General features: G+C 42.7%; 1 protein-coding gene across 4 annotated transcripts in view; it reads right to left on the bottom strand.

The window, feature by feature from the left end:
- Positions 1 to 17,968, bottom strand: part of ZNFX1 (zinc finger NFX1-type containing 1) — a 30,248-nt gene that overhangs the window by 4,233 nt on the left and 8,047 nt on the right. For all 4 annotated transcript variants that reach the window (XM_049868909.1, XM_049868911.1, XM_049868912.1 and 1 more), the window contains 10 exons: positions 14,228 to 14,359; positions 12,538 to 12,686; positions 9,868 to 10,017; positions 8,762 to 8,876; positions 6,294 to 6,541; positions 4,579 to 4,718; positions 3,032 to 3,186; positions 2,482 to 2,627; positions 1,444 to 1,554; positions 1,018 to 1,113 (listed from right to left, as the gene is read on the bottom strand). In XM_049868909.1, the coding sequence (XP_049724866.1) occupies positions 1,018 to 1,113; positions 1,444 to 1,554; positions 2,482 to 2,627; positions 3,032 to 3,186; positions 4,579 to 4,718; positions 6,294 to 6,541; positions 8,762 to 8,876; positions 9,868 to 10,017; positions 12,538 to 12,686; positions 14,228 to 14,359 (1,442 nt within the window). The remainder of the gene's footprint in view (positions 1 to 1,017; positions 1,114 to 1,443; positions 1,555 to 2,481; positions 2,628 to 3,031; positions 3,187 to 4,578; positions 4,719 to 6,293; positions 6,542 to 8,761; positions 8,877 to 9,867; positions 10,018 to 12,537; positions 12,687 to 14,227; positions 14,360 to 17,968) is intronic.

Raw genomic sequence — 17,968 nt, 5'->3', positions numbered from 1 at the left:
TCCGTATCGTACCTCCTCTCGATAGCCAGTTTTTTTTTTTGGACCTGAAAGAGTATTTCTTTTTATCTTTTTTTCTTAACATAATTTCTTTTTTTTTTTTTTTTACATTGTACTTCAGTTGAGGGTTTACAGAACAAACTAGCTTCTCATTAAACAATTAGTACACATATTGTTTTGTGACATTGGTTACCAACCCCACAACATGTCAACACTCTCCCTTCTTGACCTTGGGCTCCCTATTACCAGCTTTCCTGTCCTCTCCTGCCTTCTAGTCCTTGCCCCTGTTCTGGTGCACCCCTTTAGTCTTGTTTTGTTTTATGGGCCTGTCTAATCTTTGGCTGAGGGTGAATCTCAGGAGTGACTTCATTACTGAGCTAGAAGCGTATATGGGGGCCATAGTCTCACAGCTTCTCCAGTCTGTCAGGCCAGTAAGCCTGGTCTTTTTTTGTGAGTTAGAATTTTGTCCTACGTTTTTCTCCAGCTCTGCCCAGGACCGTTTATTGTGATCCCTGTCAGAGCTGTTGGTGGTTGTAGCCAGGCACCATCTGGTTGTGCTGAACTCAGTCTGGTGGAGGCTGTGGTAGTTGTGGTCCATTAGTCCTTTGGACTAATCTTCCTCTTGTGTCTTTGGTTTTCTTCATTCTCCCTTGCTCCCAATGGGGTGAAACCAGTAGAGTATCTTAAATGGCTGCTTACAAGCTTTTAAGACCCTAGGCACTGAATAGTCTATATTTCAGGATAGCTTTCTCAACAGTTCATTTTTGTGCAGACTTAGGGAGTCATTTAATAGGGTACATCTTAAAAATGCTTCTGGATCCTCAGCCTCTGGTTCCAGGAAACTGCATATGCCACAGTTAAAGAGATGCAGTTAAAGATCTGGGAGTAGTCAAGGAGTCAATAGCCAGTTTTTAAAAAGCTGACTGTCCTCTTTTCTGAAAGCCCTTTTCCATCCAGAGGAAAATACAGCCTCCTGGGATGCTGACAGCACCAGAGAAAGATCAGGTAGGGCAGACTCACATTAATCTCCTCATACTTGAGAATGGAGGGGTGGTTCTCCAGATCCTGGTAAATGTGGGGAGTCAAAAGGCGGGCAATTTCAGGGCGCATGCGGTGCTGAAACAGGACATGAATGTCATTAGAAACATAGGCAGGGGATAAATGGACAATTTCTCTAAAGACTAGGTTGCTGCTGGAAGAACTGGGGAGGTAACATTTGAAAAGAATAACAGGGAAAAAGAACAAAATCTAAATAGCTTCTTTGTCCACCAACAAAAACTTAACACAGGCTGATCTTGTCATCTTTTAAAGCAAGGAGAAAACAAAATAAGTTTGATAGTCATTTCATTACTAAGCCAGTTTTATTTTTATGAAACCTCTCTTACTGGCATTTAGCTAGGAGCCTTCTCTGAGGCATTTGGTAATAATCGAGGCCCAGCTTCTCACCTGGTAATTCAGACGGACAAAGGGGATGTTTACTTTCACTAGCCGTTCAAAGAGAGACACCTCAAGGTTGAAGTTCTTGGCCAGATCATACACATTGGCACTGGGGCGCAGCTGAGAAGAGAAACATGGCTGAGCATTCTCTATCGAAAACATACTTTTAGCCAAGTATACATTTAGTCATCCACGGAGAGTGATGAGGGCAGCACACATGGTGAAGGTAATTAGTGTCCCTGAATCGTACACTTAAAAATGGTTCAAATGGCAAACTTCGTTACACATATATTACCACAATAAAATTAACAATAACCAAAACAAGCCATGAGAGGGAGCGGGGCTGACAAGGGGTAGGAACCCCATGAGCAAAGTAAAGGGTGGGATGAGAGGAAGTGAAAGAAGCAGGCTGAAACTCGATCATACTGGCTTTTGAAGGCTACTTTAAGAAACCTGATTGTTAATATTAAGTGCAACGGAACACCAAAGGAGTGTTTTAAGCTAGGGAGTGACATGATCTTACTGTTTTTTAAAATCCCTTTCGCTCCTTTATAGGAAACGGATTAGAGAGTACCAAAAGTGGAAGCAGGGAGAGGGAGGATGCTGCTGCAATAGTCCACTTAAGAGACTATAATGGGCTAGGAAAGCGGTGGAGGGACAGATGAAATGGATGGTTTCAAAAAAAAAAACAAACCCTGCTGGCACTGACTCGATCCTGACTCATAGCGACCCTACAGGACAGAGAAGAACTGTTCCATATGGTTTCTAAGGAGCGCCTGGTGGACTCGAACTGCCAACCTTCTGGTTAGCAGCCGAACTCTTAACCATTACGTGACCAGAGTTTCTGAAACGAACGGTGCTACCTCTAAAATATACCCCAAATTTAATAGCACCTGCTCTTAGGTTGAATGTGGGAGGTGAGGGTAAGAGGGATCACAGGTCAGTCGCTAAAAAACTTGAGGACTGTTGAAGCAGAAAGGCAAGGGTTTTCCTGTCTGCTCCCATCCCCTAGAGGGCCAGCCCATCTAGCAGGGGTTCTTGCTTTACCTGCTGGTGGTCCCCAATCAGAATGAGGTGCTGGCAAGCTTTGCTCAGTGTGGCAATGGTGTGGGCCTCAAGGACTTCGGCAGCCTCCTCCACAATGACGATCCGGGGCTCCACCTTCTGCAAGATCTGGCGGTATTTGGCAGCACCTGGAGTCAGGAGAGGAGAGAGGCTCCTCTGAGCTGATACACAGGATCTGCAGGCCACTGATCCTCTGGAAATCCCCTTTTGTGCCTTCCCTAAACCTGGGTTGGTGACAATTTAGTCCTCATACTCATTCAGGGCTGTGGTGACCACTGAATGAGAGAGTGAGTGCTGGGTGGCCTCCAGACCATCATACCCATGTAGGTGACTGTTGAGATTCCAAACTCAGGAGCAAGTGGGTGAATTTCACCAACAATTCCCTAAATACAGGATGCTTTCGACAGACTTTCCTGGTATTTTCCTCTAGCCTGCTACAGATGCTTCTCTTTATCTGTCCCAGATAATCTGATAGGAGCCTGGCACCAGGAGTGAGTCACTGGAGCAGGTGAATTTTCCCATACTTTCTTACCTGTGGTTGTCATCCCTATGACCTGGGCATCTTTAAGGATGTGTAGATCTTCCTGGAGCCTCAGCTCAGCCATTCTCTCTGCTGATGTGCGGTACTGGCGTTCGAAGTTGAGGATTTTCCGGCGGGTGTCAGCCTGGTACCTCTGTAGCCACAGCCTGGAGAATGGTAGCAACCAAGGAGAGGGAGACACGTGCTCTTTGAGAAGGTGGAGGAACCCCCTTCAGTGTACCCTATGTGTGAAGTGGATTGTTGGGGAGCTTAAAGGCCACAGAGAGAAAGGGATGAGAAACCCAGGTGTACGGGACTGAGAGTCCAAAATGCCCAGCAAAACAGATGTGCAGAGAGATGTATTTAAGTGGTCAGGAGCTAAAGAAGGGGGTGGGATAAGTAGGTGTTAACGGCTGGGAAGACAGTAAGGGACTTCAAAAGTTTCAGACAATTTCTCATGAATACTCCCTGCCCTGACTCCCCACCCTAATTCTCCACAGAGCACCTAGTGTGCTCTTTTTACAGGTAAAACAGATCATGTTACTCTCTGCTGTAGAACCTTCCAATGGCTTCCTGCTACTCTTCAGATAAAATCCACAGCTCAGCCCGACAAGGCCCTGCATGGTCTGGCCCCTGCTCACCTCTTTGACTTGGTCTTGAGCCATTGTTTCTCTCTCTCCCTGCCACAGCCATGCTAGTGGCAGTCTTCACTTTCCCCCTCCCATCTGGGGCCCTCTGCCTATGTGGCTCCTTCAACTCTTCTGCTCCTCATTTCCTGCTGCCCTTACTGCCTACTCATCTTTCAGATTTTGACTCCAATATCACTTTCCTAGATACCAGTTCAGGTCCCATGTCAATGTTCTTAGCATTCCTTGCTTGTTTTTCTTTTCAGTGTTCATGCCCATTTGTAACTTTGTATTTGGGGAATTATTTGACTAATTTGTCTACCTGGAGAGCCTCTAAGCTCCATGAGGGTAGAACAAGTATCTTTTTTTTTTTTTTTTTTTTAATTTTATTGTGCTTTAGGTGAGAATTTACAACGCAAATTAGTTCCTCACTCAAAAATTTATACATAAATTGTTTTATGACATTGGTTGCGATCCCTGCAATGTGTCAGGACTCTCCCCCTTTCCACCCCAGGTTCCCTGTATCCATTTGTTCAGTTTTCCTGTCCCTTCCTACCTTCCTGTCATGTCTTTTGGACAGGTGTTGCCCATTTAGTCTCATATACTTGACTGAACTAAGAAGCACATTCCTCACTGTGTTGTTTGTTTAATAGGCCTGTCTCATCTTTAGCTGAACTTTGGGAGTAGCTTCAGTTCTGGGTTAGAAAGGTGTCCAGGGGCCATAATCTGTCTGACCAGTAAGTCTGGTACAAGTGTCTGTTTTACCTATGACTGCACTCCTAGAACTCAGCTCAGCGGTGGTGCTCAATCAATAATCAGTGAATGTTGCTGAAGGCTGGGGATGCGGTGGGGGAGGCTGTTCTGGGAACAGAAAAGGACCCCCTTGGAGAGATCACATGGGCTGGCTGGGGTTGAGCCGGGTGGGCACAGTACCTATAAAGCTGCCATCGAGAATTCAGGTCCAACTCCCAAATGTCCTGGATTTCATTGGCCTCGGCTTCGGTCATGGTGTTCAGTTTGAGAAGCTCATTCCTCACTCTCTTCTTCATTTTCTTTTTCTGACTGCGCTGGGTCTGCAGACATCAACACCAGCCAGGTTCACTGTTTGAGCAGAGGTGGGCCTCCTCATTCTACACTCGAGGTGGTGGCTGCCACCTCTGATGAACTCTGAGTATCTCACACTCTCACAACAAATGTTTCCATTGCAAAGTAGCTAAGAACAATGCCTACAGAGCCAGTCAGCCTGGGTTCAAAGCCCTACTCTACCTCTTACTAGCTGTGGGACCTACAGCAAGCTGCTTAAACCTCTATGTGCCTCAGCATCCCCTACATAAAATAGGAATAATAACAGCACCTTTTCATAGGCGTGCTGGATCAATGGAAGGAGGAAGTACATGGAAAGCATTTAGAGTAATGCTGACACTAGGTAGCACTGAACAGCTTTTGACCATACTGTTTCTTTTTCCTAAAACACATGTGTCGACAGTAAGGTGGGGTGGTAAATGTCTTGTTGAATGCTGCACAACAGTGCCTAGCTGCTGGTGCCTAGCACAGGCCTTGGCACAGGGCCTGCTAGATAGTCTTAAAGCCATCATGTCAACACAGTACCTTTAATGAACAGCTGAAATGTACCATTTAGGAGAAAGTGCTCTCCCCTGGCTCTGTCCCTGAGTCTGAGAACAAGAGGGATTGGCATGCGAGATGGATGTCACGATATTATAGATCTCCCTTGCCTCAAAAACAAACAAAACCCCTTTTGAGGCCACATGGCAGAGGTGCCTATTTACAGCTGTACATGCAGTGACTCATACTTCCAGGAACTGGGATCACGACTTCTTCCATCACATACAGTGATGTCGAAGTGAACCAGGAGATTAGATTCAAAAGCTAGCAGACAGGTATAAAATTTACACCTAGTCCAAGTTGCCTTTGAAATTCTCTTAAATTGTCAGTGGGGTTCAGAAGATGTTGTTTTGAGTACCCAGCCTCTACTGCCATAGTAATGCATGGTAAATTCTGAGGACCACTGGGCTCAACCAAGGGAAGGAGCAGAGGAAAAGTCTGTATGCAGACATCTTGGCATTCAAACCATTCTGTCTTTAAAAGAAGTATCAGATCACAGTGTCAGTGAGGCTGGATTCTGTGCAGCCTGAATGTAGGGCCTGCTTCATCTCTTTTATCTTAAGCCTCTAAAATTTTAATGCATGTTCACAGACACAGTTTGGGTTAAGAAGACAACGTCCCTGAAAGCACCAAGCACTGAGATCGGAAGTGTTTGCTCTGACTCACATGTGCTGCTTTCTTCTAAAAGTTCTAGAGAAGCACTTGGCTACCTGCTTCCTGTCTTTCTAAGTTGGCATTTCCTGCCAGGGACCCTCTGGAGAGTCATTATTTTTATACCCCTGGGAACTGGGCCTATCTTACACCAGGGTTAGGTTGTCAAATGAGCTACATTAAGTAAATTGTGAAGATGAGGTGACTATGCTGTAACAGAAGTTGAGGCAAACAAAGGGCTGAGGTTCTGGTCAAAATAGATACTCTTAAGGCTGTCTCCCAACTGTCTAGCCCCTACCCACCTGGCATTAATAGGTGCCCTTCTGTTTCCGATTCTATAAGGGCTTTCAGGGGCCATGAGGAAGTGGGTTTACCTGCCACTCTTCTGTGGCTTGCTCCTGCCCAGCTGCTGTCCCTTGGCCACGGTTGTCTAGCCTCATGGCCAGAAGCATTTTCGCCAACACCTGGTCTGCTCCATTCTCTTCTTTCTTCTTCTGCCGGGGCCTCACCACCTCTTCCTCCTCAATCACCCGGTCTGCTTGAATCAGATCGGCCTCCTCTGCAATATTGATCAGTGAAGCCTCCTCTTCACCTTCTTCCTCCTCCTCCCCTTCTGCCTGGGCTAAAAGAGGAAAGCAGGACAAGGATGGCGACTCTCGAAGCCAAAAGATGGGGAAGAACTCAGATGCATGAAGACATTCCCAAGAGGTGTAAGTGTTTACCACCAGGGAAGGAAACTGGGAGGAATGCGAGTGAAGGGAGGAAGACTTAGGTTTCTTACTTTCTTGTTACATTTTTTAATTCTAAAATCATACACTCAGGTTGTTGTTGTTAGGTGCCGTAGAGTTGGTTCTGGCTCACAGCGACCCTGTGTACAACACAATGAAACACTGCCCGGTCCTGTGCCATCCTCATAATCGTTGTTATGCTTCAGCCCATCATTGCAGCCACTGTGTCAATACATCTAGTTGAGGGTCTTCCTCTTTTTTGCTGACTCTCTACCAAGCGTGATGTCCTTCTCCAGGGACTGGTCCCTCCTGATAACATATCCAAAGTATGTGAGACAAAGTCTCACTATCCTCGCTTCTAAGGAGCATTCTGACTATACTTCTTCCAAGACAAATATGTTTGTTCTTTTGGCAGTCCATGGTATATTCAATAGTCTTCGCCAACATCATAATTCAAAGGCATCAATTCTTCTTTGGTCTTCCTTATTCAAAGTCCAGCTTTTACATGCACATGAGGTGACTGAAAACCCTGGTGGCACAGTGGTTAAAGCAACTGCCTGCTAACTGAAAAGTCGGTGGTTTGAAAGCCCTAGCGGCTCTGCAGGAGAAAGATGTAGCAGTCTGCTACTATAGAGATTTATAGTCTTAGAAACTCTATGGGGTCACTACGTGTCAGAATCGACTCGACGGCAGTGGGTTATATGCACATATACCTTTTTAAAAAGAGGTTTTTCTTAATGGCAAACATACATACCAAAAAGTATACAATGTATATATGCAACTTAAAGAGTAATAAAAATATATAAAATGAACATCCAGGTACCGTCCATCTAAGTCAAGAGGCAAATAATTACCAGCTTCTTTAAAGAGCCTTGTGGGCCCTTTGAACCTGAATTTTGTATTACTCATTTCCTTGTTGTTTTTTTTTAATAAATTTATTACATATATGCTGTATATATACCTCTAAACAACACATCATCTAATTTTGACTATTTTTGAGCTCTATATAAATGGGATCATGCACATATTTTTCTGTAACTTGCTTTTAGTCAGCATCACGCTTTTAACGTTCATCTGTGTTACTCTATGTGCTGTAATTCATTTTCACTGGTGCACAGTATTTTGCTTTCTGAATAGACCATAACTGATTCATCCACTGTACACATGTTGATGAACATTTGAGTTCCTTCTGTTTTTCTGCTATCGTAAAGCGGTTGTGACAATTTATACCCCCAGTAGCAGTGTATCAGAGTTCCCATCACACCACATTCTCATCAACACTCAATTATATCAAACTTCTTCGTTTTTGCCAATCTCGTGGGTGTGTAATACTGTATTTCATTTTTGTTTTAATTTCCCTAATTTCTTTTTTTTTAAATAATTTTTATTGTGCTTTAAGTGAAAGTTTACAAATCAAGTCAGTCTGTCACATATAAGCTTATATACACCTTACTACATACTCCCATTTACTTTCCCCCCAATGAGTCTGCCCACTCCCTCCTTCCAGTCTCTCCTTTCGTGACAGTTTTGCCAGTTTCTAACCCTCTCTACCCTCCCATCTCCCCTCCAGACAGGAGATGCCAACACAGTGTCAAGTGTCCACCTGATACAAGTAGCTCACTCTTCATCAGCATCTCTCTCCAACCCATTGTCCAGTCCCTTCCATGTCTGATGAGTTGTCTTCGGGGATGGTTCCTATCCTGGGCCAACAGAAGGTCTGGGGACCATGGCCGCCGGGATTCCTCTAGTCTCAGTCAGACCATTAAGTCTGGTCTTTTTGTGAGAATTTGGGCTCTGCATCCCACTGTTCTCCTGCTCCCTCAGGGGTTCTCTGTTGTGCTCCCTGTCAGGGCAGTCATCAGTTGTGGCCGGGCACCATTTAATTTCCCTAATTTCTAATGAGCACTTTTTTATGTTTATTGGGCATTAGGATTCCCTTGTTTGTGATATGCCTGTTAAAATCTTTTATCTGGTTTCCTACCAAGTTATTTGTCTTTCCCTTACCGATTCATAGCTCTTTAATATATTCCAGGTATTACTTTTAAGTCTCGCTGTTCTGGTCTTTACCATATTCTACCTTAAGATGTGATTGTAGGTAGACGTGCACTCCTTACCTGTAATCTCAGGCCCTGCTGGAGCAATACCTTGGGTGAAAGAACCGACACCTAGACCCAGCCACTCCAGCATCATGGAATGTTTCCATCCCTGGAAGCTCACCCACTCGGTATCCTGAGGAAGGAAGAACCATCAGTTATGAGAATTCCCTGGCAGCCAGTGTGAAGGCACAGTCTCCTCTAAGGATTAAACAATAATTCCTTTAAAATTCAGAGGTTGAAGTTGGGGCCCCTTGGGCAATTGGAACATTCACTATGGCTTGTGCTCAATTTTAAAAATCACAGTATTTCTTCAAAAAAAACCAAAACTTTCTGCCTGTTTTGACAAAATCAGGAGCTATGGCAACAATGGACGTACGTTCCTGAATGACAGCAAATGGTGGGAACTAGATTGCTGCCACCCCTTTTCCAGCTTGCCAGAGTCCTCTCTACTTCCTACTGTCTCACATCTAGCCTGCTTTGCTCACTTACATGACGGAATTAACCCCTTTAGGCTTTTGGTCTGCAGTCCCTGAAATCACCAAACCAATGACGATAAAGCTACCACTGCATGTGTTCCTGGTCAGCTACTTCATAGAGATCATCTCAATTACGTACTTCTTACAAGAGCTTTCAAAGGGAGGCATTATTTATCCCTACTGAGGGGCCTGAGGATCACACTGGCCCAAGTCACACAGTCAGTCCACATGACCTAGATCTGTTGACAGCAAACCTCTCGTTATGATTTTATTATGTTAACAGGTTTGGAAATATTGTTTATTCTAGTGACAATCCTGTGAGATAAGAATTAAGCTGATCCATAAGAAATTGCTGTTTTTACAAGTCAAATTTACAAATATTGGCAATTTTATATGGTTCAACTTAATGCTGTTATTATGCCCACTTGATAAAAGAGAAAACAGGCACAGAGAAATTAAAAGCTAAGCAGGATTCGAATCTAGCAGATTGGCTCCCGAGTCTTGTTTTTGACCACTACACTCTGCTGCCTCCCGTTATGAAAGGGAACTTTTCACATAATGGCAGCATCAGATTACCAAAGAGCTAAAACTCTGCTGCTCCAGTTGGGGGCAAGCGGGATGCTTGTGGCTCCCAGGGTTGACCCCTACCTGTACTGGTCCATTCGTCAGGCTTTTCCAGTGCCGGACAGAGATGTACTTCTCTAGGGACTGTTCCCGTAGCACACCGTGCATGGTGCACTCCAGGGACTGGGCCCCTTCATGTAGCTCTTGCTCTGACTCCTTCATCTGCGTTATGATCTGCAAGGAACAGAGAAAAAAAATGAGGAGGAAACATCCATCATCCCCCAAACTCAGTCCCTGCCTTGAGGAAAGCCAAAGCTAAGACAGGAACAGCAAGGAGAGAGAACAACAAATAGACCAGTCAACAAATCAGTTTCCTGAGGCACATTACCGTGGTCTTGAAACCAAAAGATGAGCATCCAAAATGTCTAAAAGACAGTAAGAAAAAGAATCCAACAGAAAAACATGTCAAGGACACCGTGGCAGAGACTTCTAGCCTCTTAATTATCTGTTCTCTTTTTTCCTTAGTAATAGGAACTCAGACTTTTAGTTGGGCACACTGCTACCCAGCTAAAGGATAAGATTTCCCAGGCTCCCTTGGAGCTAGACTTGGCTCGGTGATTAAGTTCTGGTCAATGGGATATAAGTAGAAGTGCTGTGCATGGTTTGGGGAAAGTAGGCTTAAGGTCCTAGTGGAGACAGGAGGGTGGGTAGGTCAGTGTGCCTTTCATTCTTTGTTCATCTTGGATCATGAGGGCAAAGGTCTCACCATGATTGGAATGCCAGAAGGAACTTGGGTCCTTCATAGCTTTTTTTTTTTTTTTTTAAATAATTTCTTCTCCCTTTTTTTGGCTGTTGTGGAGAACATACACAGCAAAAATAGACACCAATGCAAGTTTCTACATGTATAATTCGGTGACACTGACTACATTCTTTGAGTTGCGGAACCATTCTCACCCTCCTTTTTGGAGTTGTTTCTCCTCCATTAACATCAACTCATTGCCCCTCTAAGGTTCCCATGTATTCTTTCCAGTTGCGTTGTCAATTTGATTCCATATAGATAGATCTTAAAAGAGTATAATGCTCAAGGCAGGCATTCTTTACTAGTTAAGCTAAACTATCGTCTGGTTTTAAGAAGACTTCAGGGGATAATTTTAGTTTAAGGTTTAAAAATTATCTGAGGGCGACTGGAACACATATACACTCCTGGTGGGAATGTAAAATGGTACGACCGCTTTGGAAATTGATTTGGCGCTTCCTTAAAAAGCTAGAAATAGAACTACCATACGATCCAGCAATTCCACTCCTTGGAATATATCCTAGGGAAATAAAAGCTTTTACACAAACAGATGTATGCACACTCAAGTTCACTGCAGCACTGTTTACAACAGGAAAAAGATGGAAGCAACCAAGGTGCCCATCAATGGATGAATGGATAAATAATGGTATATTCACATAATGGAATACTACACAACGATTAAGAACAATGATGAATCCGTGAAACATCTCATAACGTGGAGGAATCTGGAAGGCACTATGCTGAGTGAAATTAGTAAGCTGCAAAAGGACAAATATTGTATGAGACCACTATTATAAGAACTCGAGAAATAGCTGAAACACAGAAGAAAATATTCTTTGATGGTTACGAGGGTGGGGAGGGAGGGGCTATTCACTAATAGTAGACAAGAACTATTTTAGGTGAAGGGAAAGACAACACACAGTACAATAGAGGTCAGCACAATTGAACTAAACCAAAAGCAAAGAAGTTTCCTGAATACAACCAAACGCCTCAAAGGCCAGAGTAGCAGGGATGGGGGTTTGGGAACCATGGTTTCAGGGGACATCTAGGTCAACTGGCATAACAAAATGTATTAAGAAAACGTTCTGCATCCCACTTTGGTGCGCGGCGTCTGGTGTCTTAAATACTATCAAGTGGCCATCTAAGATGCATCAATTGGTCTCAGCCCACCTGGAGCAGAGGAGAATGAAGAACACCAAAGACTAAGGTAAAGATGAGCCCAAGAGACAGGGCCACATAAACCAGAGACTACATCAGCCTGAGACTGAAAGAACTAGGTGGTGCCCGCCTACCACCAATGACTGCCCTGACAGGGAACGCAACAAAGAATCCCTGATGGAGCAGAAGAACACAGGGATGCAGACCTCAAATTCTCATCAAAAGACCAGACTTAATGGTCTGACTGAGATTAGAAGGACCCTGGAGGTCATGGTCCCCTGGCGCTTTGTTAGTCCAAGACTGGAACCATTCCTGAAGCCAACTCTTCAGACACGGATTGGCCTGGACTATAAGACAGAAAATGATACTGGTGAGGAGTGAGCTTTTTGGCTCAAGGAGATACATAAGGCTATGTGGGCAGCTCCTGTCTAGAGGTGAGATGAGAAGGCAGACGGGGACAGGAGCTGGTTGAAAAGACACAGGCAATACAGGGTGGAGACGAGGACTGTGTTGTCTCCTTAGGGCAAGAGCAGCTAGGAGTACACAGCCAGATGTGTATTAGTTTTTGTATTACAAACTTCCACTTCAAGCACTTAAAGTACAATAAAAAAAAAAAAAAAATTATCTCAGGGCAAGAGTTCTGGGGGATTATAGAGTCTCCATGGCTCCAGAGAGTCTGGAGTCCATGAGAATTAGAAATTCTGTTCTGTATTTTCCCTCCTTTTGATCAGGAGGGTCCTTCACAGCTTTGAGCAGCCTCCAAATCCAGAAAGCTCAGACAGTCCAAAGCTGGGACTTACACTCATGTAGGCCCTTCGGAGGTGCATAGGGAGGCTACGGCGGAATTCTCGCTTGTTCCTCAGCTCCCTCAGGGTGAACTGCTTCAGGATTTCACTGCTGCTCCTTCCACCCACCCTCACGATGCTGGTCTTTTGACAGCTGTAGATGCCTGTGGAACAAAGTGAAGCATAGCAGAGCGGAGAGGACCTATGTTGAGTTCTCTCAGGAGGGGGGCTGTGTGTTTGGGATCTTGTCTCAGCTGGTCCCTGGACCTTTTTCCACACTGCCCTTAGGGACAAACTGGTGCTGACAAGAAATTTACCTCATTAATGAGCAAGAAGGCCCTAGAGAAGATGTGACCTGCAGAGCAATAAAGTGTAGTGCTTAAGAGCACGGACTTTGGAATCAGACAATCAGGGACCCAAATCTTGGCTCCACCACTTATTGCTGTATAACCTGGGGAAACTTACTTAACTAAGCCTCAGTTTCAAGCACTTGTCTGCTACCTGAAAGGTTGGTGATTCGAACCCACCAGCCGCTCCTTGGGAGAAAGATGTGGCAGTCTGCTTCCATAAAGATTTACAGCCTTGAAAACCCGATGGGGCAGTTTTACTCTGTCTGCAGGGTCGCTATGAGTTGGGATTGACTCAACAGCAGTGGGTTTGGTTTTTTTAAAAAATATCTTCCTTATAGGGTTCCCCCTACCGTATGGAAAATGAGATAGTATCTTTAAAGCTCCTAGCTTCAGGGCTTGGCACAAAGCAAACATCCAGTAGAAGTTATCTATCTCTCATTCATCCTACAGATACTTACTGATTATTATGTGCCAGGCATGTGCTAGGTGCTGAGCTATGGCAGTTAAAACACAGACTCAGTTCCTGATCTGTTCTCATGTCTTAGTCTAGCAGAAAAAATACTCATTAAACAATTTATTACAACAGTGATAAGTGCACTAAGTATTTTAAGCACATGATACTAGTCTCGGTGGGGTAGAGATCTAATTCTTGAGTTGTTTTTTTTTTAATAGTTGAGACTCTATGAATAAGAAATATTTACCTAGGTGAAAGTAAGATACAGGAAGAGTGAAAAAATATTCTAAGCAGAAGGAAAAGCATATACTTATTCATTCATTCATGCAATTAGTATTTTTTGAGTGCCTAATATGTGCCAGAATCTGTGAATACGGCAAGAAATAGGACGAGCCCTCACAGTGTTTATAGTCTAGGGTAGGGACACATGAAATTGATTATAAAAAAAATCCATCACACATATGCTAAGCCTATAAAGAAAAAAGTACCAAAGGAGACTTAACCTTATTCGGGGCAGCAGGGAAAGTCCACCTGAAGTCTTCTTTTTAAAGTGAGACCTGAAGAATGAGTTGGAGCCAGCTAGGCTGGATGGGCTCAAGAGGGAGGGAGGGGGATAGGGAAAAAAAATGCATTCCAGGCAGGGGGAACAGCAGGAGCTGAAGGAGAAACCAGAGGAGCTCAAGGAATTGAAGATAACCAGCATAAGTAGAGTTAGGGAGGACAAGGGAAGAGGTAGGAGATGAGGTTCAGAGTTAGGCTGGGGAGATCCCATCTGGCCTGGAAGGTCATGATAAAGACTGTGAAGTTTATTCAAGGAGCAACAGAAAAAGCTACTGACAGTGCTGTTTCAAGTTCAACTGTAAACATCTTGATAGAGAACAATTTTGCCTATAGATATTACCTTCCAGAAACTGGTCCAAAGCATGATTAGTGTAACACACAACCAAGATAGGAAACTTCTGGCGGCTAACTTGCCAAACAGACTCGTTGGTTAGAAGGGCCTGAACAATTTTGAGACCTACATAGGTTTTGCCTAGAAAACAGAAAAAGAATGAGTTTAAAAATATACTTTCTAAAAGAGTAATTACTTACAGCAATTGTTTTAAAAAATTTAAAGGTAGTACATTCAGCTGATTTCAAATCCAAGTACAAATGGCTATGTTGTACAAAGTCCCCCTCACATTTCTGTCCCCTTGTCACCCAGTTCCTCTCCCCGAAAGCACCAAATGGTACCAGTTTCTTATGTAATTTTCCAGAGAGTCATTCTAAGCACATACAAGTATGCACATGTATTTTTTTCTAGGTCTGCCCGCCAAAGTTTTTTTTGTAATATGAAGAATAGTGGACTATTTTCACTGTTTTACATCTTGCTTTTTTTCAATTACTGTATCTTGGAGGTCGTTCTCTATCAGTACATAAAAAGAATTCTTGTTTTTTACAGCTGTAAGGTATTTTTTTAGTCGGTTCCCTATTGATGGACATATAGGTTGTTCCCAATTTCATGTGGAAAATTCTTTTAGAAATGCTTTTATATACCACGGCAGACTCGCCTTTGTGATGGGAGGGAAAAGTTCATTATAGAAATCAGCACTAGAGTCAGAGTTATAGGTTCATTAATAATTGGCACTTAATTAAGTCTATAAACCACTAAATTCCTACATTGTGTGAGGCTGAGTAAGATAGCCACTGTCCTCAAAAAACTTCAAAGTTGAGTGAGGGAGCAATATAACAAAAATGAAGATTTTAACACAACATGATAAGTAACAATTTCTTACTACCTTTTTTTTCCTTCAAATAATATTTTTTGAGTGTCTACTAGGTGCAGGCACTGGGTTAGATGCTAGAGATACAATAGTGAGCAAAACAGACAAGGTTCTTATCCTTCTGAATCTTAAAACCTATAGAAGAGAAAGAATAACTAACCATACAAACAAACGTGAAATTGTAAATGTGGAAACAAAGAAATACATGGTACCAAGAAACCATATAACTGGGATTTTGGCCTTGCTGATGAAACTGGAAGAGACTTCCCTGGGGAAGTTACAAGTGAGTAGGAGTGGGCAAGAGGGAATGCGGGTAGACTGGTCAGGAGGCTCTTGCCATCTTCTAGGTGAGTGAGAACTGAAGTTTGGCTCCAGTAGCAGAGATAAGTAGGAAGATGGGAGATGTTTCAAAGGTAAAATTGATTGGGACTTGGTAACAGTTTGGCTATAGGGGAAAGTAAACAGAAAAGGGTAACTCCTAGGTTTCTAGTTTGGAGGGCTGGATGGATAAAGATACTTCAATAGGAAGGTGAATCTTTGTAATATTTACTCTATCCCCTCCCCAATGCTTCCTTCTATTTACCCCTTAGAGTAGATACTTACTGGGATTTCACTCCAAAAATGATCCCCTTTACTACCTCCCCGCATACTCACAGGTAGGCCCTTCCCTAGTAACTGTGTATGTGTGTACACATGTGTGTCTTAAACTAGCCTGAAATATTTCTATACTTGGAGCTAAAGCGTCCCAATTCAAGTGGTAACAGGGAAAATTATTTACAATATGCAGATCTTGAATATACAAACAGCTCCTACAAATCAATAACAGAGAGAAGCAATTCAACAGAAACATGGGCAAAGAATATAAAAAGACAATCCACAGCAGCAGAAATATAAATACCTAATAAATGCAAGAAAGGATATTTAATCTCATTCTTCTTTTTTAATCTCATTTTTAATTAAAGAAATACAAATTAAATTACTGTGATATATACATTGTCAGATGGCAATTTGGCACTACCTATTAAAACTACAAATGCACATATTCTTTGACTCAATAGCTCTCTTAAGAATTTTTCTTCTAGGTATATCCTGTTCATGTGCGAAATGATTCACAAACAAGGCTATTCACTGAAATATTGTTTGTAGCAGTGAGCCTTTCAATAGATCATGATCTAGCCATAGAATGGAACGATATGCAGTCTAAACAAGAATGAGACGCTATATATCAATATGAATGGGTCTCCAAGTTATAAGTAAGCAAAGAAAGGTGGGTAACAGTGTTTATAACATATTGGGTTAAAAAAGAAAGTCTGTACCTGCTTAATATTCACAGCTTATCTCTGGAAGGGTACACAGCAAACTGACAACACTGTTTGCTCTAGTGAGGGAGACTGAGTGGGATAAGGGAAGGAGGAAGACAAGGACTTCTTTTTAAAATTATGAACTATTTTTTATTAAAACATAAAATTAATAATGAGCCAAAATTTTTAATTTCTCAGATCAGCAAAAACTGAAAAAGCTAAAAACCTATAATGCTGAAAACAATGTAAGGAGATGGGAAAACTAATTCATTTTTGGTGGGAGTACAAATTGGTATATCTTTTTGGAAGGGTGATTTTTTTTATTATAACTCCTGGAAACCCTAGTGGCATAGTGGTTAAGAGCTATGGCTGCTAAAAAAAAAAGACCAGCAGTTTGAATCCACCAGGCGCTCCTTGGAAACTCTATGGGGCAGTTCTACTGTCCTGTAGATGGCTATGAGTCAGAATTGACTCTGTGACAATGGGTTTGGGTTTTTTTTTATTATAACTATTGGAAACCGCGGTGGTGTAGTGGTTAAGAGCTACGGCCAAAAGGTCAGCAGTTTGAATCTACCAGGTGCTCCTTGGAAACTCTATAGGGCGGTTCTGCTCTGTCCTATAGGGTCGCTATGAGTTGGAATCAACTCAGGGACAATGGGTTTCGTTTATTATAACTATTAAGGAGCCCTGGTGGTGCAGTAGTTAAGCATTCAGCTGCTAACTGAAAGACAGAGGTTCAAATTCATCAGCCCTTCCTCAGATGAAAGATGTGGCAGTCAGCTTCCATAAAGATTTACAGCCTTGGAAACCCTATGGGGCAGTCCTACTCTCTCATATAGGAATTGACACGATGGCAGTAGGTTTGGCTTTTTGGCTTGTCATAACCGTTAGGGAGGAGACCTGGTGGCATAGTCAAGCACTTGGCTGCTAACTGAAAGTATGGTGATTCAAACCCACCAGCTGCTCCATGGGAAAGATGTGGCAGTGCCTATGGGCAGTTCCACTCTGTCCTACAGGGTCAGTATGAGTTGGAATCAACTCTACAGTAACAGGTTTTATTACAACTATTAATGTAAATCCCCATAATTAGGAAAAAAAATCACAGAAATAATAATAGGCAGAGTATCCAAAGATATACACACATCTATATGGATATTTACTGTAGCTCTGTGTATAATACCAAAAAAAAAAAAAAAAAAAGTTGGTATATTCATACTCTGGAATAGTATACGCAGGGACAGTAAAAAGAATGAGGTGTATTTGTAAATGTCACTGTAATGTAAAGATATCCATAACAAGTATTACGTGAAAAAAAAAATAGACCAATATATAGAGCATGATCCTATTTTTATTATTTTAAAAAGCAGAAAAAGCATATGCGTATGCACATAAATATCTAAGTACACATAGAAACACTGAGGTATATCAGTGTCAATCTTGGAGAACATCTAGAAAGATACACATCAAACTGCTAATAGCAGTTACTGCTCCAGAGCAGGATTACAGAGTGGCATATGGGGGATGAAGAGGTAGAGATGTGTGTTTCCATGAGAAGCAAGCACAGTGTGGTAGAGAGGA

Source organism: Elephas maximus, chromosome 25, assembly GCF_024166365.1.
Source record: "Elephas maximus indicus isolate mEleMax1 chromosome 25, mEleMax1 primary haplotype, whole genome shotgun sequence".
NCBI classification, from domain to species: Eukaryota; Metazoa; Chordata; class Mammalia; order Proboscidea; family Elephantidae; genus Elephas; species Elephas maximus.
The sequence above is the reverse complement of the archived record's forward strand: the minus strand, read 5'-3'. Positions and strand labels throughout refer to the sequence as shown.